This window comes from Pongo abelii, chromosome 11, assembly GCF_028885655.2.
Source record: "Pongo abelii isolate AG06213 chromosome 11, NHGRI_mPonAbe1-v2.0_pri, whole genome shotgun sequence".
In the NCBI taxonomy this organism is placed as follows: domain Eukaryota; kingdom Metazoa; phylum Chordata; class Mammalia; order Primates; family Hominidae; genus Pongo; species Pongo abelii.
The window spans coordinates 100,248,172-100,274,738 of NC_071996.2; the positions used below are offsets into that span (position 1 = coordinate 100,248,172).

Genomic DNA, 26,567 nt, shown 5'->3' on the forward strand with positions numbered 1-26,567 from the left:
AGTGCAGTCCGTGTGGTTAATATGGGTTGACTGAATGAATGTCCAAGCTAATGAATGAACAGTCAGTTTTTATTTCATTCAAGCATGGTCCTTATTTGTAATGTCATAGGAAAAAATTGTTTCAGCTTCTGCCCAGGAAGTCTAATCTCTGAACATGACACCAAGCAGCAAAGAGATCGCACGAGAATTTATTAGGTTAATTATTCATCTGCTCACTGTCAGTAAGGGCTTCCAAGCAGGGCAGCGCTAACAGATCTGCATCCCAGATGCGTAACAAGTCACATTGGGTGGGGTAGCTGGGCATAGGTTGCCGAAATATGGCTTCCCAGTCCAGGAAACAGATTCCTTACAATGTACCCTTTTGTTCCCTGAAAGAAAATTTAGCAACCCTATCATAGGGAAATCACATTGACAGAAGTCCTGGGTACCTAGAGAGCAAAACCAATTCTTCTATATAAATTAGGCTTTGTCCAGTGGCAAGAAGTGGGATAAAATCAAAACCCAAACTTAATTCGTATCGTGCGTGAGAGTACACAAATCATTTACACAAAACCTCTTGCATAATCCCCATAGCAATGGACTGAGGCCATATTATTCCCATTTGGCTGATGAGGAAACTGAGGTTTAAAGATGATGGGAACACCCAAAACCACACAATGGAGGCAAGACAAGAACCCAAGGCTCTCTCCAAATCAGGCCCAAGGATCCCAGCTATGAAGAGTGGTCACTTTCTAACAGTCTCTTTCCCCCACACACAGCCTCTGTCATGATAGAGGAAAGTTCTGCTCAATTCAGACCAAGAGTCCAAACTAGGCTGGCTGAGGAATGGAGGAGCCCGAGGTGAAGCAGGAAATGGCTGGGGATAGGGCTCCCCGTTGGACTTAAAGACACTCACTCCAACAAGTGTATGCAGCAATTAATCACTAGGGACACGTCCTCCCTCCTCATCATTCCCCTTCCCACCTCCACCCTCCACCCCAAAAAACTACCCAAGCAACACAGAAGCAGAGAAAAAGAAAGTAGCCATATCCACACTTGTCCCTCCTGGCTGCCTGCCCACTGCTGCTGCAGGGACAGAGCGCAAAATGCAATTATCTTTAACCTGGTTCGCTTTATGTGTCAAATTGGAGACGGGTTCTGGATAAGATTAAATTTAAATGAATGAACTTTGGGTGAAACAGGTTGCCCTTTATAAGGTCGGTGAGACTCATCCAATCAGTTAAAGGCCTGAATAGAAAAAAAAAAGACTGGCCATCCCAAGCAAGAGGGACTTCTCCAGCAAGACTGCCTCGGGAGTGGAACAGCATCATCAGCTCTCTGGGGACTAGAGGCTGCTGGCCCACACTAGAGATTTGAGATTTCCTAGCCTCCATGATCATGTGAGCCAGTTCCTTATAATTAAAAAAATTTTATATATATATATATTCCTTATAATTCCTCCGTGATCATGTAAGTCGATTCCTTATAATTTAAATATGTATTTATATATATTATACATATATGTATATGTATATATATAGAAAGAGAGAGAGAGATTGAGAGAGAGAGGAGAAAGACATAGAGACATAGATACAGCTCCTATTGGTTCTGTATCTGTGGAGAACTGTCTAATGCAGGGACCAACTTGCAATGGAGGACTGCTGTGGGAACTAATCCTTGCTGCAAACATAGGAGGCTCTCTGGGGAGACGAGGGGGAGGAAGTCAAAGCAGGGGTAGCATGTGGTGTCCATGTGGCAGGAGATACTGAAGTATGTGTAGTTCAGGAAGTGGTGATGGTGGGGGTGCTGGAATTGAGTAAAAATTTTGTTTAGGGAGAACTAACAGTTTTAGCTATGCATGAAGAAAGACTCTTGAAAATTCTGTAATATATAAGAAAAGTGTGGTATACAGCTGATCTTGGTTATGAAAATCCCACTAGCTGGCCGAGTGTGGTGGCTCATACCTGTAATCCCACACTTTGAAGGCTGAGGTGGGAAGATGGCTTGAGGCCAGGAGTTTGTGACCAGCCTGGGAAACATAGTGAGACCCCGTCTCTACAAAAAAAATACAGTAATTAGCTGAGCATGGTGGTGCACACCTGAAGACCCAGCTACTTGGGAGGCTGAGGCTGGAGGATCGCTTGAGCCCAAGAATTCCAGGCCAGAGCAAGCTATGATTGTGCCACTGCACTCCAGCCTGGGCAACAGAGTGAGACCTTGTCTCAAAAAAAGTAAAGAAATAAAAAAAGAAAATTTTAAAAGAAAATCCCACTAGAAAACACATTTGACAAGTAATTTTTATCAAGTCACTAAACCTTCTTGAAATAAGATCGGTATTATTAAAGAGGAAGAGCTTCCCAATTTTGCTCTACATGTGGGAGAATGTGGTGGCCACTAACATACTTTTATTCAAACAGTACACTGGGAAGCAAAAGGTTTTTGTAACACAGACAAGAAAATACACAACATCTTATTTATTTTAGAGATGTAATTTCAGCAAACACTCTCAATAAAACACATAATCTCCTCATCAGCTGCACTAAAGTTTATTTTTAAACAGAAATTCAAAATATTTAAGCCATAATCCTATCACAGCTGCAGGAGGATCGTCAATGTAGAGTTATAGGTTTACATTCACTCTCACCAAAATGTCTTTCATTACAGCATTTATTTTGAGAATATTTATCATGTTGATAATTAAAGCAAAAAAGTCCATCTACATTTTACTTTCATTATCAAGGTAGTTTTCAAAGAAGTGTCTAGGTTTAAAATATATAAGACAGTTATTAAGATTAAAATTTAAAAGCATGTAATGAAAATCCTAACATGGAAAGTGAAAGGCTAATAGTAGAGTGCTGACTTATTCCAGAAATCATAATCTACTCATTAAATTCTTTGTGGTGGCATAATTTTAAAATTGCATTAGACAATGACAGTCTTATCAGGCGGGGTGTTTTCAACTGCAAATAACAGAATAGCAACTAAAACTTGCTCAAGCAATTTGGACATTTGATTTATCTCTCAACAAAATCTCTAGAGATAGGTGGTCCTAGGCTCAGTAGGTCAGTGACCAGGTAGTTCAGTGGCTTGGTGATGTCATCGTAGGTCCAGGCTCTGACCATCTTCTCGCTCTGCCAGCCTTGGTTGTTGGCAGCCATCTCCTTGTGATTGCAAGATAGCTGCAGCAACAACACATCATCACACAAGGATGTCCAAAGCAGGAAAGCTGGGGCCAGGGAGAGGTAATGGGTACATATTTCCCTGCACCTGTTTCTTATAAGGGAGGAATATCTTTCCCAGAAGACCCCAGTTGACTTCTATGAAGTCTCATAGACCAGAACAAAGTCACATGCTCACTTCCAACCAATTTGCGGCAAATGGGAATAGGACTGCCACTAGCAGAGAAGCCTTCGTTCATTCATCCCCTGAGGCTGGCCACACTGCAGCTGAATGCCTGAATAAAACTGTGGTCTGTTAGCAAGGAAGGAAGTGTGATGGGCAGTTAAGAGTGCCTCCCAAATGTAGGTGAAGAATAATAGCTTATATTGTTGAGCACATCTAGTACCAGGCACCTTACTATACACCTTATGTGCATTCTCTCATTTAATTCTCACTAGCTAGAGGCCATTATTATCTCTATTTCTCAGATGAGGAAACTGAGGCACAGAGTAGTGATACAGTTTCTCCAAGGTCTACACCCAGATAAGTGGTAGAAATAGGATTTAAATCCAGACAGTCTGACTCCAGAGCCAGCTAAGACTTTACGTGGGTAACTGCAAAAATGTAGAAGCAGAAAAGACAGCTGACAAGGCTACAGAATTCATTTTGGGTGGTAAGTTAGTTAAAGGAGAAGAGTTGTAAAGCCCTTCAAATTTCAGATGAAACACATCCCTCTTCACCCATCTTTACTGCATTGTGCTAAGAAAGAAGAAAAATTCTTGTTGTTAACAAGCTTTATGCTTTTTCTTTTAAAATGTATTTTATTTATTACCAATATATTTTTAAATGTTTTTAAATTCACATATATTGCTAAAACCATAACAAAGATGTTTATTTCTTGATAGGTCTTTTATATAGTTTATTATAATACATGTATTTACATTTTACTATGCTTTTTTCCAAACCTTTTTATTTGTTTACACTGTCTTCCTGAATTTGTTTTTGAGTAGCTTAAAAACATTGCATATTTTATTTGTCTGTTGTTGTCTATCCAAATTCTTTCTCATTTGTCACCATCAGAAATAACAGCACAATAAATATCTTTGTTCTTACAGCTTTTTTTTTCCTTTAGAATAAATTCCAGGGAGTGGGTTACTAGGTCAAAGAGTCTGGACAATTGTGTGACTTTTTACATCCACTGCCAATGTGTTCTCCAAAAGAACTGAACTAATTAACATTGCTGCCAGAAATGGAAGAATATACTCGTTTTCTGAGATCACATCAGCTTTGTTTTATTTATATTTATATTAGTTTAATAGCCATAAAATGGTTTCTCATTATTTTTTTCCTTCCATTTCTTTGATTTGGAGTGGAGTGTTTTTCTATAGGCATGCTTGTAAGTATTTCCTCCTGTGAAAAATCTGTTCTTACTCTTTGCCCATTAATCTTTCTGGATCTTGGTGCTGTTGTGATTCACATATTTCAAAACAAAGTTGGCTCAATTTTATTTCTGCATACTGAATGCAGACTGAATGACTGGTTCGTCTAGACTTACACTTGGGCGGACCCAAATTCCAGCTTGTTTCCTCAACCTCCTAAATTTCAACAACTGAGGCATAAATGTCAATCTTAGCTATAAAAATATGAAAAAGAATGTTTCCACTGCTTAGTTTTTTTCTTCAAAAGACATACTAGGGCTGCTATATTTGAAAATTCTAAGAGTAATATTAACATTTATGCATCAGTCCTTGTTTTCAACATCAACTACACTCTCCAAATAAAGGATTATTCTTTCAGTATGGGAATAATAGCCATGATAAAATATCTTTTGTGTCTTTATCCTAAAATTGCTAAGTACAAAATCAGAGGGGGAATAAAGCAGTATCTTCAGATTTTGTTTTGCTTAAATAGGAAAAAACACCTTAAAATAACACATACACTAAAACTATTTAATCTTTCAGCAAAAAAAAGAACAGGCATTGGTATACAAACACTTTTGGACTCCACCACTCTGCCTGTTATGTATTTCTGTTACCTAAATATTTTTTCCCAAACCAGAATCCCTAAGAGAAACTTAAAATACAGATTCCTGCTCCCCCCAAGCCCTGCCCCGCCAAAGGTCTAACAAATCAAAATCCTTAGGGTTGCATCCTGAATATATATACATATATATATACTTACATATATATATACACACACATATACACGTATATGTATACACATATACACGTATATATATACACATATATATATAATTTATTTTTTTTTTTTAGAGGGAGTCGGAGTCTCGCTTTGTCGCCCAGGCGGGAATGCGATCGCGTGATCTCGGCTCACTGCAAGCTCCGCCTCCCGGGTTCCCGTCATTCTCCTGCCTCAGCCTCCCGAGTAGCTGGGACTACAGGCGCCCGCCATCACGCCCAGCTAATTTTTTGTATTTTTAGTAGAGACGGGGTTTCACCATGTATAACCAGGATGGTCTTGATCTCCTGACCTTGTGATCCGCCCACCTCAGCCTGTCTCACGCCAGGCGTGAGCCACTATATTTTTTAAATATTCCCCAAGTTTTCAAATATTTTAGCTGCAAAATTCTCTTTTTAAACTAAATCTTTATAAGAACCATAAGACTAATATTTATATTGATTTTTAAATGCTGCTAGGCAAAAGACCTGTATTTACTCCTGCAGTGCTTTGAAAAGAGTTTTTGAAAGATAATTTACACCCTTAATTAATCCTTTACCTAAGAAAGAGTAGAGGCCAGAAACAAATATTTTTGACTTTTTACAGTACCTGACTGCTTTAAAAGCTCATTGTAAGCTGACCATAGGCACAGATCATGTGGCATCCACTATCAATACTCGTAAGTCTAATTTATCCTCAGGATGTTCCCTGAAGTATTCAGGAATTCTTAGTCCTATTACAAAGATTTTGTTGCTGTGATAGTGGTTTTGTTTGTTTATTTAGAAAAATAAAAGTCAAAAAAAACAGCTCCTGTATAACGATGGTACACCCATGAGTAATTTTATTTTTTCAAGCTTTTCTTTAACGTCTTGAGGAAATGATTTTTATACTTCAGGGAAAATTAAAAGGGGGTCATTAAAAAACCTGGTGGCATTCCCAATTTATCTACTGATGGCTTTTGAATTCTTCTCACTGTCAGTTAGGAGACTGACATTATCTCAGTTATTAAGATTATTAGAATCTTATTCTAGGATATCAATAAACATAGTGGATAGCTTAGTAATGTATTCAATAATGTCAATGTCCAGATTATCCTATTGCTATATATTATCTACACACACACACACACACACACACACACACATACATATTCCACATATGTCAATAAAAACAGAAGGTGGTTTAATAATGTCTTCAATAATGTTGATTTCTGCATTATTCTAATATGAATTATGCTATATATATTTATTCCATATATATGTAGAATATACATATAAAAAGAAACCTGTAAGAACTTGAAACCAGAAAGATATTAATGTAGACATCTCCATAAGTCAATTCTTTCCTAACTCTCCAAGATATTCCCATGTGGGTGTTTAAATCACAGAAAAATACTTCTGCTGGAATCTCACCTAGGTAAAGAGAAAGCACTGCAGTTAGTTTTGTCTTCTTTCTGTGGCCCAGAAAAAGAAAGTCACACTATGTGAAGTGGGCTATGAGGAGTTACAGACAGGCAACTCTATGTGGGCTGCAAGTGAACGAGTTAACTATTTACAAGCCCACTGATGCCTCCAACACTGGCTAAATCTCATTCTGCCTCATTCCAGAAACACACTCATGATCTGCACAGGATTCTTGAAAGACTACACTAAAGTTTCTTAGCCCAGCCACCCACAATAGGAGTATTCTGTACACAATTCTGTAATACACAGGCAGCGAATCTTCTGGCCTCATGTAACTAAAACAAGCAAAAGTACTCAATAACTCAACATGTTTCATGTTAAACTTCCAACTCCAAGACCAGGCACGGTGACTCACGCCTATAATCCCAGCACTTTGGGAGGCCAAGGCGGGCAGATCACCTGAGGTCAGGAGTTTGAGACCAGCCTGGCCAACATGGAGAAACCCCATCTCTACTAAAAATACAAAAATTACCCAGGCGTGGCGGTGGGAGCCTGTAATCCCAACTGCTCGGGAGACTGAGGCAGGAGAACCTGGGAGGCGGAGGCTGCAGTGAGCTGAGAAAGCTCCACTACACTCCAGCCTGGGTGATAGAGCAAGGCTTCGTCTTAAAAAAAAAAAAAAAAAAAAAAAAAAACTTCCAACTCCAGCCTGTAATTGGCCAGAAATGTCAGTACTTTCTGAACTATCCTACCAAAGTGTCCTAACAGCGGAGGAGCATCCCTTAAATACAAAATTAATTATTCTCCCTTATGGTTATCTTTAAAATTCTTGCAAATGTTCCACCTTAGTGTGTATATGTATATAGACACACAAACATACATACACACACACACACACACACACACACATATACATTTGCTTTAATATTAAAATCATGTTTCTTCTAAAAGTAGGGGGGAAATTGATACTCTAGGAGTATGTTCCACCTTACTGTGTGTGCATATGTGTGTATAGACACACATACACACATACATACACACACACACATATATATATATTTGCTTTAACACCAAAATCATGTTTCTTCTAAAACTAAGGGGGAAATTGATACTCTAGGCATATGTACTAGTTGTACTGTGGCACTTCATCATGTCCCCAGAGGGCTGCACACCTATCAGATTAACTGTCTTTTCCAAAATGCTCCCCTTCCATCCGTGAAACACATCTACAAATCAAGTTCCTAAGAGCTATTTGTCCAAGGTGCTGCCCTGAGGCCCAAGGCAATAGTTAACTGAACCAGAGAAGTACTCAGCTCAGGGCAGCCAAGGAGATTCCCTGTCCAGAGAATGTGAGAAGGAGATGAAGAGTGAGTGTCAGTCTCTCTTTGGCTGAACCTGTAGCCATATGTTCCACGACCATGGTCCAAGAAGTCGGAAAGGTGGTCTTTAGAAAAGCAAGGAATGAAGAAGACACTCAGAGAGAAGCAGACACCAGAGGCAGGATGGGAATGCTGCCTGCTCCTCGCAGAGCCCTGTCTGTGGGGTTACGCTTCCTGGGGCTGGGCTCCATCCATTTGGAAGCTCAGCTCCCTGAGTAGTCACCTCAGCATACACAGAATACTCGTGTGGGAAGCACAAGCTAAGTGACAAAAAAAGGCAGGCACAATAGAGCAGCCTGGGGCCTTATTCACCAAGAGGTAAATCACTTGCTGTGGGCACACCCCAACTCTGAAAGAAAAACCAAATTAACAATCATGCAAGCTCCTATTTGGATATAAGCTAGGTATCCCTTCTTTTCTAGCAAGAAGGAATAAACCTAACATGACCTGCATTAAACGTCATAGTTTTGGAATTGAGAATCTGTAAATTGTAAGTTATGGCCCCAAAACAAAAGAAGAACTGCAGGCCTGCCTATGAACTTCCTTTTTTCCAGGCTGTTACATGCTTTGCTGTTGCCACTGACAGTGTGGTAAGAGGCGGCCCCCTGGGTTTCCTCAGCCAGGCTGCCCCATCGAAGGCAGCTACACAGCGGCCAGGACAAGCCAGCCAGAGCCAGTAGGGCTGGAGCCCTGACAAAGGCAACGACGCTCCTGGAGTCAGATAATGAAAGCCAGAGCAGGAGGGACCCTGCGCTTCATGTAAGACGTTCACCAAATAAAGAAATGTTTAATCACGCATCTGTGCTGTACATTGCAGGAGGCTTTGAAAAGCGTAATGCCTGGGTGCAGTTAAAAATAAGGAATCTTAATCTATCTGGTCTAACGTTAGAAAATTGTTTGGAGGGGATTCTTAAGATACTCTGAATTTATACTTTCTTAACAGGGGCTGTCTTTTGTATATGTGGTTTGTGAGAAAATCTGTGATTGATCTGTAATTTGACCCTCTTTTCAAAGCTTATAGTATCATTGAATTCATACCATTTTCATTTAATGCTCTAGGTGGCAGAACACTAAGACCTAAGAAATTAAAAAGGGAAAGATTTCAGATAATGAACTAGTTTCTAGTGACTGTCCAACAGTGGACTGCCAGGCTCGTTTCTAAATCACTAGGAGTCTAAACTTGACAACAGTTAAGACTAGATCCCTAACTGTCAGGAGCATGAGTACAAAAGATTCCTGCTGTTCTATGATGTGTTTCTGACTATGTGTCTTTGAAAGACCTTTCAACTTTAATGTTCCAAAATTTAGATGTTCTCCATATACCAACAGCTTTATAAAAAGTAAATGTAAGCACGGCAGAGCCAAAAGACAACTTGAACACAAGTTATCTACAACAAAACCAAAGTGCATTTGTCTTTACACCAGGAAATAAATCAAATTGAGACAGATGAACAGGAAAAGAAATATGTCATGAACCTGAAGTTAAGCATCTACTCTTCAGGCTCGAGTTTTTAAAAAATACACTTTAAGATTCTTTCCCAAGAAGGCTTCATGTATATACAAATACATTAATCCCCCTTAGAATAGATTTAAAACAAAGGCCTTGGTATTTCAGAAAATGGCATGCAAAAAGAGGAGGATGTAAGGCCCTGTGTGTAAACAAGTCAAGAAGCTCGTATCCTAAGCTAATTGCTCCTATTAAATTTGAGGCAGCCACATCACCCTAGTCCAGGACTTCCATGTACTCCCAATAAATTGTAAACTGTCCTGTAAGGCAGCTTCAGCCTTCTCATAGATCACAGATCAAAGACCAAATGTATAAAGAGAGAGGAAGAAGAAAAAAACTGTATTCATGCTTTGGGTGCCTCAGGAGGTACAGAAAAGAGAGAAGTCAGTTGATGTCTCCAAACCTCTACAAGCAGCTCATCTTCAAAAAAAAATGGAAGAATAGGTGAAAACACCAATCCAATCCCCAAGAAGAAAGCACTCTCCTTGCACAGGTTTAGTGTTTAAAATTTCAGGTGCCTGAGCTTAAGCAGATTCCAGGACTCTCTTGGAGGTGGCAGCTATCACTGTGTGGGATTTCTTTATAGTCAAGGTGATTAGCTCTCTTTCAGATCATTTTGCAAAGGAAGTCAGTTGGACAAATGTGAGTACCATGTAGACCCACCTGGGAAAGCTAAATACTTACCAGTTCAGTTTGGTATGACAATAGTTTTTAAGAGGTATTCTTTAAAAAACAAATTAAAAGCATACAGAAACAGAGAAGTTTTTTCTTTTACTTGATTAAAAGAATCAACAGACAGTAACAGTCAGCTTTTTAGTGATTATTATAAAACTTCGGGGAAAAAACAATCATGACTTTCTTCAGTTCTTTTTTCTTTTATTTAGTATCTTAAAATAATTCAATATTTTTGCACAAATTTTTTATTGTGTAAAGTATACATAAAATTTACCATTTTATAACTAAAAGAGTATAATTGGATTGTTTGTAACACAAAGGATAAATGCTTGAGGGGATGGATACCCCATTCTGCATGAGGTACTTATTTCACATTGCATGCATGTATCAAAACATTTCATTTACCCCACAAATATATACACCTACTATGTACCCACAAAAAATAAAATTTTTTAATTTACCATTTTAACCATCTTTAAGTGTACACTGGGATTAAGTACATTCACATTATTATACAACAATTACCATCATTCATCTCCAGAAATTTTTCCCCATCTCATACTGAAATTCCATGCCAATTAAACAATAACTTCCCATTGCCTCCTCCCTTTATCCCTGGTAACAACTATTCTACTTTCTGTCTCTCTGAATTTGACTACTCTAGGTAACTTACATAAACGAAAATCATACAATAGTTGTTCTTGCATCTGGCTTATTTCACTTAGCATAATATCTTCAAGTTCAGCTATGTTGTAGCATGTGTCAGAATTCCCTTCCTTTTTATTTTTTATTTTTATTTATTTATTTATTCATTTATTTATTTTTGAGATGGAGTCTTGCTCTGTCACCCAGGCTGGAGTACAGTGGTGCGATCTCGGCTCCCTGCAACCACTGCCCCAGGTTCAAGCAGTTCTCCTGCCTCAGCCTCCCAAGTAGCTGTGATTACAGGCATGTGCCACCACACTCGGCTAATCTTTTTTTTTTTTTGTATTTTTAGTAGAGACGGGTTTCACCATGCTGGCCAGGCTGGTCTCGAACTCCTGACCTCAAGTGATCCACCCACCTTGGCCTCCTGAAGTGCTGGGATTACTTTGGGAATTCTTTATTAGGCCAGAATTTCCTTCCTTTTTAGGGCTGAATAATATCCATATATATATATATATATATATATATATACACACACACACACACACATATATATATATATCACATTTTGTTTATCAATTCATACGTCATTGGATGTTTGAGTTGTTTCCATCTTTTGGTTATTGTGGATAATGCTGCTATGAACATGAATGTACTAATATCTGTTCACCTCTCTGCTTTCAATTCTTTTGGATATATACCCAGACGTAGGATTGCTAGATCAAATGGTATTTCTATATATAACTTTTTGAGAAACCACCACACAGTTTTTCATGGCAGCTGCACCATTTTACATTCCCAACAGCAAAGCACAAGGTCTTCAATTTCCCCACATCCTCACCAACATTTGCTGTTTCTGGTTTTCAGATAGTCACTCTGATGAGTATGAAGTGGTATCTAATTTGTGGTTTTGACTGGCATTTCCCTAATGATCAGTGATTGCTCCATTTTCTTCTAAATGGTGTTTCAAAATGTGTCTTCTTGTTTTGTTTCAGTATCTCTTTCTGTAGGATAGAAATGTAATGCTTGCTCTGAGTAGATATTCATGAAGTGCTCTGGGAGTTCTGAAGAACTTCCAACACACTAAAACTAAGAAACCAGGGATTCCATTATTCAGGTCTCAACCACCGACCAAACCTTGCAGCCTAGACAGAAAGACATTGCCAAGTTTCCTTCTAGGCTCTTAAAGACTAGGTAAAGCAGCCTTAAGCACAGTCCTCCTACAAAGGCAATAATATAAGTTTTTATTGTCTAGGAAGATTAATGAACTGGGTGAGTAAACATGAAAAGCAGGATGGTCCCAGGACTCTAGACCCAGGGATGCAAGTTTGGGTCATTGAGTCCAGCACTGCAGCTCCTACCAGAGGCCTCCCCCGAGTAGCTGCTGCTCACTTATATACATCTGTGTCCCCCCTCCCAGAGCTAAACACTAAGAACACAACATAGCAACAGATTCAACCTTAAGAATAACTTTGTAAACCTAAGAAACAAAAACAAAGGTACTTGGAAGATATGGGAGTTAAAAATCCAGTTTTGAGACAGGTCCTTGTTAAATTCCCTGGATCTAGGTTCCTCTTGTCTAGCCCACTATGATTTCCCAGACTTCTGCAGATAATCTCTTTCCCTTCTGCATCTAAGCTGATCCAACCCTCCTTAGGCTGCCTGAGAAAACTTCACTTTCAAATCTTTTCTCCTTTTTGTTAAACTGTCGTCCTCCAACTCACAGTCACTAATTCAACAGCCAACAAGCATATGCCGCAGACTCCAACGTGCCAGGTGCTGAGCTTGGCACTAGAGACACCATGATGAATAAGACCAGGCCCCAGCAGGAAGGACTTGCCGTAGAGGGAGCCTGCCTTCTCTAGGTTCTTACTTTATCTAAAATGCTAATGTATCTCCTGGGGCATATAACCACCTTTTGGTCATCTATAGAGTCACTTGCTATAACTCATTGAAAATAATGTGGTTCAGGAGTTCCACATTTGTATGGGATCCCCATGAGTGTGCCTGTTAATTTGAGGGGGAAAAGAAAAAGAAAGAAAAGAATGTGGTCCAATAAAGAACACAGGCTATACTATCTTATATGACCTTGAGCAAAATCACTCATCAGTGGCCTTGCCTGAAAAATGGTAAGACTACTTTTCCTAGAAACAGAGACCTGAACCAAACAATTTTTTTAATTTTATTATTATTATACTTTAAGTTTTAGGGTACATGTGCACAATGTGCAGGTTTGTTACATACGTATACATGTGCCATGTTGGTGTGCTGCACCCATTAACTCGCCATTTAGCATTAGGTATATTTCCTAATGCTATCCCTCCCGCCTCTCCCCACTCCACAACAGTCCCCGGTGTGTGATGTTCCCCTTCCTGTGTCCATGTGTTCTCATTGTTCAATTCCCACCTATGAGTGAGAACATGTGGTGTTTGGTTTTTTGTCCTTGTGATATTTTGCTGAGAATGATGGTTTCCAGTTTCATCCATGTCCCTACAAAGGACACGAACTCATCATTTGTTATGGCTGCATAGTATTCTATGGTGTATATGTGCCACATTTTCTTAATCCAGTCTATCGTTGTTGGACATTTAGGTTGGTTCCAAGTCTTTGCTATTGCGAGTAGTGCCGCAATAAACATATGTGTGCATGTGTCTTTATAGCAGCATGATTTATAATCCTTTGAGTATATACCCAGTAATGGGATGGCTGGGTCAAATGGTATTTCTAGTTCTAGATCCCTGAGGAATCGCCACACTGACTTCCACAATGGTTGAACTAGTTTACAGTCCCACCAACAGTGTCAAAGTATTCCTATTTCTCCACATCCTCTCCAGCACCTGTTGTTTCCTGACTTTTTAATGATAGCCATTCTAACTGGTGTGAGATGGTATCTCATTGTGGTTTTGATTTGCATTTCTCTGATGGCCAGTGCTGATAAGCATTTTTTCATGTGTTTTTTGGCTGCATAAATGTCTCCTTTTGAGAAGTGTCTGTTCATATCCTTTGCCCACTTTTTGATGGGGTTGTTTGTTTTTTTCTTGTAAATTTGTTGGAGTTCATTGTAGGTTCTGGGTATTAGCCCTTTGTCAGATGAGTAGGTTGCAAAAATTTTCTCCCATTCTGTAGGTTGCCTGTTCACTCTGATGGTAGTTTCTTTTGCTGTGCAGAAGCTCTTTAGTTTAGTTAGATCCCATTTGTCAATTTTGGCTTTTGTTGTCATTGCTTTTGGTGTTTTAGACATGAAGTCCTTGCCCATGCCTATGTCCTGAATGGTATTGCCTAGGTTTTCTTCTAGGGTTTTTATGGTTTTAGGTCTAACATTTAAGTCTTCAATCCATCTTGAATTAATTTTTGTATAAGGTGTAAGGAAGGGATCCAGTTTCAGCTTTCTACATATGGCTAGCCAGTTTTCCCAGCACCATTTATTAAATAGGGAATCCTTTCCCCATTGCTTGTTTTTGTCAGGTTTGTCAAAGATCAGATAGCTGTAGATATGTGGCATTATTTCTGAGGGCTCTGTTCTGTTCCATTGGTCTATATCTCTGTTTTGGTACCAGTACCATGCTGTAACCAAACAATTTTTTAAAGAGAAGTTCATCAAATGCTTTTTTGCCAACCAAAAAAAAAAAAAAGAAGAAAAAAAGATAATCTTTTCTTAAAAAAAAATGTTTCTTTTCTAATTGTTTTCTTTTCTAAAAACATAAGTCTGTATGCCAAAGATAAAGCTTTGATGACTGTACACACCCTGTCTTCTTCCATAGTAGCTGTTATTACTGCTGAGCCTTCTGAAAAGTGTTTAAGGAGTGATAACAAGGGACCCTAGAGAATCTGAGACTTTTCGTTGCTAAACAAAAAATCAGAACCACGCTTGAGACGTTATACTACTAAGACAACAAGAACATTTGTCTCATATCAAACAAAAGACAGAGTCTGCTAACTGCAGTGATGGCCAGAAGAGACAGCCTGCAAGTCTAGTTCATCCTTATGAAGAAAACAGGATCTGAAAAAAACTCACACCTCGAAATCATCTCTTCTGTGTGATGGGATAAGAGAAAAACCGAGGGCAAAATGCAAATTCACATGCAACTAGAAATCACAATTAAAAATCTATAATGTATGATATGTGCTAAGCTTTACAATAAGAGTCTATGAGAAACAGCTTACTTCCTACCAGCCAGGACAAAATATTCGCACACTGTTATACAAACAAATCTTCCTAGCCATACGGTAGTTCCCTCTGATACAGCACTCTGGGCAGAGAGCAATAAACAAAATCCAGACAGGAAGTAGCCAGAAAAAATAAATGGCAGAGCTTTCTGGCAGTATCCTCCTGTAGAGAAACAAGAGACAGCTTTTTATTTTAATAAAATTATCTTAGAACCCAGGCCCTAAAATTACTTATTAATATGATTCCCCACAGAGGTGGGGAAGTTATAAATGAGGTTGTAGTGTTTTGGCTCCATTCCTAGAGTCAACATCATGAAGTGAACTCTATTTACTGACCACTGACAACTCCAGAATCAAATTCCCATCCAGAATGAACAATTTTGACCTACCCCCTAGCGGGTGCCCTTTCTGAAGTCTTTTCTCATTTTAAGGCATATGGATTTGTGCTAACGGAAATTCCACGTAAAAATTTCAACCTACCAAAATGAGTGCATTCTTTCCACAGAAGAATGTTTGAAGAAACTACAGTTGCTTTTAAGTTAAGATTGACAGGCCAGGCATGGTGGCTCATGCCTGTAATCCCAGCACTTTGGGAGACCGAGGCGGGTGGATCACTTGAGGCCAGGAGTTCAAGACCAATCTGCCCAATATGGTGAAACCCTGTCTCTAATAAAAATACAAAAAATTAGCTGGGCATGGTGGAGCACACCTGTAATTCCAGTTACTTGGGAGGCTGAGACAGGAGAATCGCTTTAACCCAGGAGGCAGAGGTTGCAGTAAGCCAAGATCACGCCACTGCACTCCAGCCTGGGAAACACAGTGAGACTCTTTTTCAAAAACAACAACAACAACAACAACAAAAAACTTTAACAATACATTCAAAATTTACTTTCCTAACATGGATATCTAAACAATACATTAAGCAAGATATAATATTGCATGATATGCTCTGGTGCTGTCTGTGAATAATAATGCCTCTTAAAAGAATAATAATGCCTCTTTAAAGGTGTTGTGTCTTCCCCGCACTAGGCCCAGCTCTCCTGCCACAGCCCCTCACCCCCTGAAAATGTACACCTGCTCCAAGTTCGTCTCCACTCCCTCCTTGGTCAAGAGCGCCTCACAGCTGCTAAACCATCTGCTACCTGCAGTGGTGCTGAAACGACCAGAGACACTGACAGGTGAGAACCTCAGCAGCTTGGCAGTCTCATGTCCCCTTACCTCGCTTGTCCCTGGCCACAGCTTCGAAAGCAGCGCCATTTCAAGGGACATCGACACAACAGCCAAGTTCATTGGGGCTGGGGCTGCCATAGTTGGGGTGGCGGGCTCTGGGGCTGGGATTGCAACTGTGTTTGGGAGCCTCATCATTGGTTATGCCAGGAACCCTTCTCTGAAACAACAGCTCTTCTCCTACGCCATTCTAGGCTTTACCCTCTAGGAAGCCATGGGGCTCTTTTGCCTGATGGTGGTCTTTCTCATCCTCTTCCCCATGTGAAGCAGCTGTCTCCACCTCCCATAGTTCTTTCTCCCATGTCTCATCAGCCCTGTATGTTTCTTTTCCTGTACCTCCTCAGGTGGCCTGGGGAACATGGTTGGCTCAGGGTTTGACAGAAGAAAGACAAATACTGTATTAATAAGAAAAAGCAAAAAAAAGATGTTATGTCAAGTTTGAATTTGCCTGAAAGCCACAGCAGTACAGGAACGCTGAAGGGCAAATGTTACTATTCTGGTGTAGCAGAGGCTCCTAGCTGTCTCCCCAGTATCCATCTTCTCTTTCCTCTATAGTAACAGAAGCCTTAGCTAGGCACATGGCGGCCTCCCTAAAGATTACATTTCCCAGCCTGCCTTGTAGAAAATTAATAATGTGATTGATTCTGGCTAATGGAATAAGATGTTTTCAACTTCCAGGTCATGTTCTTAAAAGGAAAGGAGGCTAGAAGCCCGGTACAGTGGTATGCATCTGTAGTCCCAGCTACGCCTGAGGCTGAGGCAGGAGGATCACTTGAGCCTAGGAGCTTGAGACCAGCCTGGGCAACATAGTGAGATCATGTTTCTTATTTTAAAAAGAAAAAAAAAAAGGAAAAGGAAAAGAAAGGAGGCTGCCCTCCTCTTTCCTACTTCCTTTTCCCATAGTGATAGAAGATGGAGCAACTATCTTAGCTGAAAGATAGAAGCTATGTGGTAGAGATGGCATAGTAATAAAAGAAAACTTTATCCCCAACATCATGGAGTCATCTTCTCAGTCTTGGTTTGTTTATGCTCAGACCATCATAGATGAGAGTAAAATAAACTTCTGTGTTCTAATTTTGACCAAATAAGTATCCCAACTAATACCTCTCTTGAAGCACTTTGAATTCAACCGCTATCTTTTGTTTTGATAGCCATTCCTTACGCAGAAAGCACCCTGGATTTCTCGAAGGGGATTTCCCAGCATGTTTTCAGCATGCACTGTCAGAGTTTGATGATAGCATCAACCTTTTTGAGTTTTTAGTATCATTTTTCACAATCCTTGAAGTCAGAGCTGCAATAAATAGTTCATAACATGGGGTGGATTTCCTCCCTTTCCCTCAGGACATCCTCACAGAAGGAGAAAGTCTTCGGCTCTAGCACCCATCCAGTAAAGGGTTAGTCTTGTCTTCCCCATCTCTGTCTCTAGTCAGAGATGGCAGGATGCTCCTGGGCACTAGAATCCTTCACATCATTTATAATATGGGAACCTTTCCTTAACCTTTTCCAGACCCCTGAGGGTGATTAGCAAAGAACATTTCCCAAGTTCAAGAAATCAAAACCCATGACTCTATATCCCAGAAAAAATGGACAAAATACTTAGGTCAAAGTTACCAGGTCAGCTTTCATAGGCTCCTTAAAAATTATATGGTTTTCTTTTAAAAGACGCTAAAAGTTCTCAATTTTTAAATGGTCATTGCCATTTAGAAGATAAAAACGACAGTTGGCTCAATAACAAGGACAGTAAAAGAGTCAGCAGCATCTTGGGCACACTGAGAAAACCCAGTAAACCTCCCACAGAATTCAGTCCTCATAGAAATATTCTGTCCAACATCAACCCCAAATCCTACTCTAGCCAAAAATTCAAATAAGTGCAAAGACATCATGAGCCCATTCCACATGCCAGGTAGCTTTTTCTTATTTTAGACAGAGAAATCCTAATGTACTCCTTACGTAAAAGGTTTTTTTTTTGTTGTTTTTTGTTTTTTGGTGGGGAGGGGGTGGGGAGACAGAGTCTTGCTCTGTTATCCAGGCTGAAGTGCAGTGGCATGATGTCAGCTCACTGCAACCTCTGCCTCCTGGATTCAAGTGATTCTCCTGCCTCAGCCTCCCAAATAGCTGGGACTATAAGGGTGCGTCACAGCACCAGCTAATTTTTTGAATTTTTAGTAGAGACAGGGTTTCACCATGTTGGCCAGGCTGGTCTCGAACTCCTGACCTCAAGTGATCTGCCTGTCTCAGCCTCCCAAAGTGCTGGGATTACAGGTGTGAGCCACCACACCCGGCCAGTAACAGCTTTTTAAAAATGAAGTCATGGGCTACCTCTTTTTTTTTTCTTTACTGTGTCTGCCTTGTCTAATAAAAATGACAGAGCATTTTGTTTCATGATTCTCTATTTCCTAAGTGTAGGGTTTCTCATATGCAGAGAGTATTATAATTGAGACCATTTATGAACAAAGCATATTAAATGTTACCATGAAAATACTGCAAACCAATGGGTATCACTTTCCTTTAACACTTGAAAAAGCACATAATTCCATGATATAAAAAAGAGACAAAAAGGAATGTTTTTAATAATATTTCAACCCTTTGGCTTTATTAGCAGTATAACATAAGAGTTCTAATCCGAAAAACCTATGTTTTCACAAATTGAAATCGAGTAGTAAAAGCATTTTGTCACGTCCTCCAAGGGCTAAAATGTAAAGCATATGACATAGCCCTATATAAAAATGACCTTCAGTAAAAATAATAAATCAAATGCTCACTCTCCAAGCAGAACATCACAAACTGAATACCAGGTAAAAGGAAAGCTGTACATGAAGGCGTTGTGCTTTCATGGGAAAATGATTGCTCATGCGAGTAGAACCTATTGGAGAAGTGGTAGCTGCCTGGCCAGGCTGGAACTCATAGTCTTTCAGGGGTTCAACTGGAGGTGAAGACTATCTAAAGAATTCGCCATCAAGAACCATCATTTTCAGTCCTTTCTGATTAAGGACCAAAATAAAAGCTCAGTAGCTACTTCAGTTTGATAATTTTTAGAAAGCCTCAAATAACAGCTAAGAACTTTCTATAAGGACGCCAGAGGAAAGGGGGGAAAATGGAAAATTACAGTTGAAATTACATCCTTAAGAGAGCCAGTTAAGCCACTAATATACAAACAGATCTCAAGTCTGCTGTCTGACCCAGAAAACCACAGATGAGGAATTCATTTTAGGACTAATTACACAAACATTAAATCACTCAATTTTTCACCTTTTATATTTAAAATTTTGGCATTTTCCTCCCTTTTTCTTTACACGAACTGAATGACAGTCCCTAACCAAGAGACTTGACCTTGGAAATGAGAAATCATCTAGTATGGGCATGCAAGAGTGTCACTAAACTCGGTATAACCTCAGGCAAGTCATTGCACCTTTCTATTCTGCCATTTCCCCACCAGCAAAAAACAAATCGCACTTCCTACTATCTGTTGTGATGAAAAATGAAATACTCTAAGTAAGTCAAGCACCTCAGAGGCTTTCAATGTCTTTTATGACACTCATAGAGTCAGTTTTGACCATCTGAGAAATAATCTCTTCCATTTAATCTTCTATTCACAATATAGAAAAATGTCCTATACGGTCTATTAAAAATAATAAAGGCAAAAAGTTTGACCCTCTCAGGTCATGGAGAATTACTTTCTCTGAAAAGCCCAGTCTTCTAGATTAATATCCAAGAGGACAGGGATTTTGTCTGTTTTGCTCTGTAACATATTCTCAGCACCTAGAACAATGCCATATCAAGGCATTTATTAAATATTAGATGAATGAATGAAGGTTTAGCCTGAATAAACATGGAAGTCTTTTTATTTTAGCTATTTTAGGTAGACATCTTAAAATGTATAGTAACATTCTTCCCTATCATCTTGAGAAAATTATAAGGACATTTTGCAGATGACTAAGGGTCGCCATCATGCACATTCTGTATTTCAAGGATGCTCTCAGTGTCTTTTAAAATGCTAAAATCACTCCAGAATCTTTAATGTAATTTTTCAGCTCCTTTATGCATTTATCATTTTTCCCATCCTCCCCCATCTTTCTAATAGGTTGTCATTTCTCCCTATTGTGAATAATTGGCTGTTGCTAATTTATTGTGCACTTAAAAGCCAATTAGCCATGTGTCTAAAGTAAGAGTACATGCCTCTGAGGGCCTAAGGCCTTCTCCTAAGAGTAAAAAATATGATCCTTAGACTTTGACACATCTATGTTTGGCTCCATTTTTTAATGTATCTTGATTCTCCACCATGTTCTAGATAGGTAAAAGGCCAGATAGCCAAGTTCCAAATAAGTGTACCCAATCAATTCATGCTGAAATGACATGCTGTGGTATTAAAAGGCACTTGCTCCATGAGACAGGGTATCTGAAAACAGTGGCTCCAGATAATGCTGGTTATCTAAGTAAGCAGCTGGTTCAGTGCTAGAGTAGGGGTGTCCAAGACAAAGCACCAGGAGTGGAAGGAAGACTGTCTCTCCTTGCTGAGTGTCCAAGGGAAGAAGCCATTCCAGAGGAGATGGGGTTGGGTAAGACACCAAGGCAGGAACTGAGAAAGACACCAGAATCAGGGGCAAGATAGAAATCACAACTTGGGAACAAAGCCAAAGCCCAGTCTCCCAACAAGGGACACAAAGGCAAGGCCAGACCTCACTTGACACAGAGTTTCAGAGTCAGGCTGGAGCTCCTTAAATCCTTGGATCCAGAATGGGATCTCCAGGAAGGAGCCAAATGTCTTAGACTGTGGCAAGGCTGGGGAACTCAGCACAGGTTTTACGATAGGAAAAGAAGGTCACAGCATGGCCAACTACCTCCTTCACCAGGGTCCAAGGGCATCACAATGGGAAGGATAAGGTGAGGGATACCCCAGAAGCTGTGGAGCTGATCTATGAAGCCCTTCTATGCCCAGCTTCAGCACACGTGCCGTGAAAATCTATCAGTCTTTTTAACAGCAAAGGTAGAAAGAGTGGTTCAGGAAGATAAATCTGGAGAAAGAAGCATCTGAGATGCACTGGGGCAGGGGAAATAGGAGGCAAAGAGATGACAAGTTATCTGAGAACAATGTGATGAAGGCTCTGACAATTTCCAACTTTGGGTAAGAAAAGAGAGAAACTATCATTTTTTGTGACTTTCTGTGAACCAAACACAATGGTGGCATTTTTCACATTCGTTATCTCATTTATTCCTCACTTTAAGTCTGCAAGAGAAGTATACTGTTCCCATTTTATAGGTGAGGAAATTAAAATCCAGAGAGGAAAGGAATTGTAGTCACATGGCATGGATGACGGAGATGGGATTCACTCTGGAATGATCTGATTCCAAAAGCTGATTCCACTTGCACCAGCTAATACCCAAGTGACTTTTTTAAAGTGGAAGAATGGGGTGAATGGGATAAGGAGGGGGTCTGTATGTCTGCATGCATCTGCTTTTCATGAGCTTAAGGAATCAGCCTGGACTGAGCCCTTCCTCATACACCCTGCCTTCACTCCACAGAACTGGGAATCCATCAGACTGGAGGCTTTCATCCCTAAGATGCCTCCCTAACACTAGGAAAATCATGTTTTAAAACGTTTTTTTAAATTGTAATGATCTAAAGCTACCTATCTAATCTGTGTGTTGATTGCTCAGGGTTCTTAAATCAGGATGTATCTCATGGAACCTTAGATTACAGCTGGTTTGGGGAAAAAATATGACTCAGATAAAATAAGAAATGCATACTCAAAAAAAGTCCAACATTTCCATGAAAAGCCATTAAGCTTTGGGGTGCTGGTAATGTGTTTTTGGTTTTTTTTGTTTTGTTTTGTTTTGTTTGTTTTTGATCTGGGTGCTACTCATAGAGCGTATTCATGAAGATATATACTTATTAAATGTGCTCTCTTCCACATGTATAGTATGCTTCAAAAAAGTTTTTAAACTGCCAGAGCAGAGTAACATTTTATCCCTGCCTTGTTCCAGTGTAAACTGGCCTTTTATAAATAAGCAATAAAGCAGGGAAAGTTTGAATATGGAGATAGGAGCAGCAAGGCTCCTCTCTCCTAATGGAGATCCACTAAGAGAAGCACTCTACTCATAACCAGAAGGCTGTTGCCTTGGAAACGGGAGCTGTAACTACTGCAATCACACCTCGGGAGCAAAGATGGCCAAGATCTATTTCAATTCTTAGATGCCTCGAGGAACCGCAGATGACTGTAACTATGGAAGATAGCCAATCTGTAGTAATGAAGAAGCGCATGCTGGAGTTAGAAAGGCTGCAATTGAGAAAGGAAAAGAGGGGGCAGGGGAAGAAGGAGAAGATAGAATTGAAGTATAACAAGTAAAGCCTAATCCAAGAACTGCAGAGCTGAGGGGCTCTTGATGGCATTTCTTTAAGCCATGCCACCCTCTAGTTTACTGCCCACCTACTACCTGCCAAACCATGCTAGATACTGGGAGGACAAAGCCAGGAAAATACACACTCAAAGCGGCCCATGGGAGGTATAAGTACCCTGGGACCAATTAACCTTGGTGTGCAAAATGGGTACAGGAGGCTTTGGAGAGACAGTGGCATTTTTAAGCTGGAACTCAAAGAACATGTAGGAATTTCCCAGGCAGAGAAGGCTGAGAAGAGACATCTCAGACAAAGGGAGGTGCAAAGGGCAGAGGCATGAAACAGCACGTTCTGTTTTTCAGCAGGGTGGCTACCTGCAATTCTGGATAGGACACTTCCATGTCTGGTAGATTGTCCCACACACTGCAGGACATTTGCTGTCTCAGACCCCACCCACTCATTGCTGGCAGCAACTCCCAGTCATGACAACAACTAAAGTAATGCCCCTCCCACATTTCCAAATGTCCTCAAGGATGGGGGGATGCTACTGCTCCCAGTTAAGAAGCCTGAGAACCTGGGGGAACAGATGTGTGGCTGGAGCAGCGGTTGGGGGACAGGGGTGGGAGGTGAGGATGAGAATGCAGGTAAAGGTCAGAGTTAAGGCCTTGCACGTGCCGCTCGGGAGTCAGACTCTGTGCCAGATGTGGAGGAGAGAGAACAGACTCTAAAGCAATTGTGGAGGAGGTCAAACTTACAAGACTTGGCAACTCATGAGATCTGAGGAGGTGGGGAAGAAGAAAGAATGAAAGAATAAAGAATAATCCCCACAGTTTTCAGCTTGAACAATTGAGTAAACATTCGTGGCACCAAGCAAAGTGACAAATATAGGAGTAAGAGCAGCTTTGGAGGGGGATGGAAAGGTGAGGTGGAAAATGAGTCCGAAGCCCTTCAGGGACATCCAGGTGGAATTTCTAAGAAGTAATAAACAGCAGACTAAACGCAGAGGAGAGATATCTGGGTCAAAGGTAAAAGAAACCTTAGCATTTAATTGTAGGCAGTGTCTGAGCCATTTCCGAAGGGCCTCCAGACTCACTAAGCAAGTCAGGGAAAGGGGGAGCTGGAGACAAGGAAGCTGTGGCATTGGAGCTGGGCATAACCAAACAGGAGCCAATATGGCAGAAAGTGGGTACCGGCAGGCAGGAATGGAGGGAGCGGAGCCAGCTGGCAAGGTGCAGATGAGCAGACCAAGGAAGAGTGGCTGAAAGCTCATGGCACCCCACACTGGTGTCCACAACCATCCTTTCTGTGGATCTTGGCACACATCACTACAGTGGCTTTAGAAAATAATATTCCAACTCAACCCAGGTCATACACATATATACACACACCAGGGCAAGCAGACTGTGCAGCTGCCCAGGGCCCCATGCTGAGAAGAGCCCCATTCTTGGTTAAATGCTCTGCTACTGCCATCTTGAAATAAAAATTTTTTAACAAGGAGTCTTGCATTTTCATGTTGCACTAAATCCCACAAATTATGAGGCTGGTCTAGACACACAAAAACACAACCTTAACAAAAGTTTCATGAAACCATATCTATCTGCTACGGTCTGAATGTTTGTGTGCGCCCTCAAAATCCATATGTTAAAACCTAATTCCCAATAGTATTAAGAGGTGGGGCCTTTAGGATGGGATTAGTGCCCTTATAAAACAGGCCTGAGGGAGCTTGTTCCTTCCACCATGTGAGGACTGTGCAAGAAGGCACCATCTATGATGCAGAGAGCGGGCCCTCAGCATCATAGATGAATCTGCTGGTGCCATGATCTTGAACTTTCCAACTTACAGAACTGTGAGCAATAAATTTCTGTTGTTTATAAGTTACCCAGTCTAAGCTATTTTGCTATAGAATCCTTAACAGACTGACATTATCTTACTAAATGTGATATAAAATTATATTCTCTGTTCTATTTTTTAATGTAGCCATAGCTCATTAAATTCACAATCCACTAATGCATCACAAATCAGGTTTTTTTGTTGTTTGTTGGTTGCTTTGTTTTTGAGATACGGTCTCGCTCTGTTGCCCAGGCTGGAGTGCAGCCTCAACCTCCTGGGCTCAAGTGATCCTTCTACCTCAACCTCCCTAGTAGCTGGGACTACAGGTGCATACCACCATTTTTTAAATTTTTTGTAGAGATGGAGTTTCACCATGTTGCCCAGGCTGGTCATGAACTCCTGGGCTCAAGCGATCTGCCTGCCTTGGCCTCCCAAAGTGCTGGGATTACAGGCATGAGCCACCACACCCAGCCCAAGGTTTTAAAACTCTCTTAGAGGGCTGCTATCGCCTGAATGTTTGTCCCCAACAAAATTCATATGTTGAAATTATAATCACCAAAGTGATAGTATTAGAAGCTGGAGTCTTTGGGAGGGAATTAGAGATTATGACCCTTATAAAAGAAACTGCAGAGAGCTAGCTAGCTCCTTCCATCATGTGAGATCGAGATCACAACAAGAAGTCTGCAGCCTGCAACTAGAAGAGCACCCTTATCAGAAACTTACCAGGCAGGCACGCCAATCTTGGAATTCCTAGCCTTCTGAACTGGGAGAAATAAATTTCTATTGTTTTATTTGTTTGTTTGGTATTTTGTTTTTGTTTTTTGAGATGGAGTCTCACTCTGTCACCCAGGCTGGAGTGCAGTGGCGCGATCTCAGCTCACTGCAACCTCCGCCTCCCGGGTTCAAGCAATTTCCTGCCTCAGCCTCCTAAGTAGCTGGGACTACAGGCACGTGCCACCATGCCCAACTAATTTTTGTATTTTTAGTAGAGATGGGGTTTCATCATGTTGGTCAGGCTAGTCTTGAACTCCTGACCTTGTGATCCGCCCACCTTGGCCTCCCAAAGTGCTGGGATTACAGGCGTGAGCCAACGTGCCTGGCCAATTTCTATTGTTTATAAGCCACCCAGTTGATGATATTTTGTTTTAGCAGCCCAAATGGACTAATACAATGGGGTAAGCCAAGACTAAAAAGTTTGTTTTGTTTTGTTTTGTTTGGAGAGTGAAGCCCTTAAAGTGGGATTGCTGCCATTATGAAATAGACCCAGAGAGCTCCCTCACCCCTTCCATCATGTGAGGATGCAGCAGGAAGACAGACATCTATGAACCAGGAATTGGACCCTCACCAGACACCAAATCTGGTCAGCGCCTTGACAGCAGCCTCCAGAACTGTGAGAAATAAATTCCTGTTGTTTATGGGCCACCCAGTCCACGGTATTCTGTTAGAGCCACCAAAGCAGACTAGGACACCCACCTCCCACACAAAAAATAAATTAACTTTAATTTGGGTTATAAATAACTGTATATTAAGTTGACTTATAAATGATTAGTTGACATCAAGTTAGGTCTTATAGGTATTTGATTAAATATACATTAACTTGGATTTTGCTATTTTCTTTCAGTATTCAAAGAAGCCAATACAAACTTTTTTCCTAATTTCAGACATATTTTGGGGCCATTGAAAAGCTCAAAGGCCCGAGGCCCGAGGTTCTTAATTCCTCAGCATTCACCAGGCCTGCTTCCTCTGGGACTGAAGGAAAGAAGTCGCAGAGTGAAAGAGACTGAAGAAAGATGAGGAGACATTTGTCAGGACATGTAAGAAGCCACGGATTCTGATAAACAACAAGTTCCTACAAACTGGTCAGAAGAGGATAGTTAACCCAATTTTTTTAACAGCAAATTAAATGAATAAGCAATTCAAAGAAAAGAAAGATGCAAAAGGTCAATGAGCATATTAAAAAGGTGTCTGGGAAATATCCATTTTCACATAGCAGATTGACAAAAAATGTAAAGATGATTAACACTGAAAACTGAGGAGGATGTGGAGAAACAGGGCTTCTGCAAGAGCTGCTGGGCGGGGAGTGA

At 40.5% G+C, this 26,567-nt stretch overlaps 2 protein-coding genes across 11 annotated transcripts in view; one reads left to right on the forward strand and one right to left on the reverse strand.

Moving 5' to 3' along the window:
• Positions 1-26,567, reverse strand: part of ANKRD44 (ankyrin repeat domain 44) — a 322,401-nt gene that overhangs the window by 257,277 nt on the left and 38,557 nt on the right. The window lies entirely within an intron of this gene.
• On the forward strand, positions 16,131-16,584 carry LOC100454018 (ATP synthase F(0) complex subunit C2, mitochondrial-like). The gene has a single exon (XM_054549627.2). It carries the CDS (start codon positions 16,159-16,161, stop codon positions 16,525-16,527), a length of 369 nt encoding a protein of 122 aa, XP_054405602.1. The 5' UTR covers positions 16,131-16,158; the 3' UTR covers positions 16,528-16,584.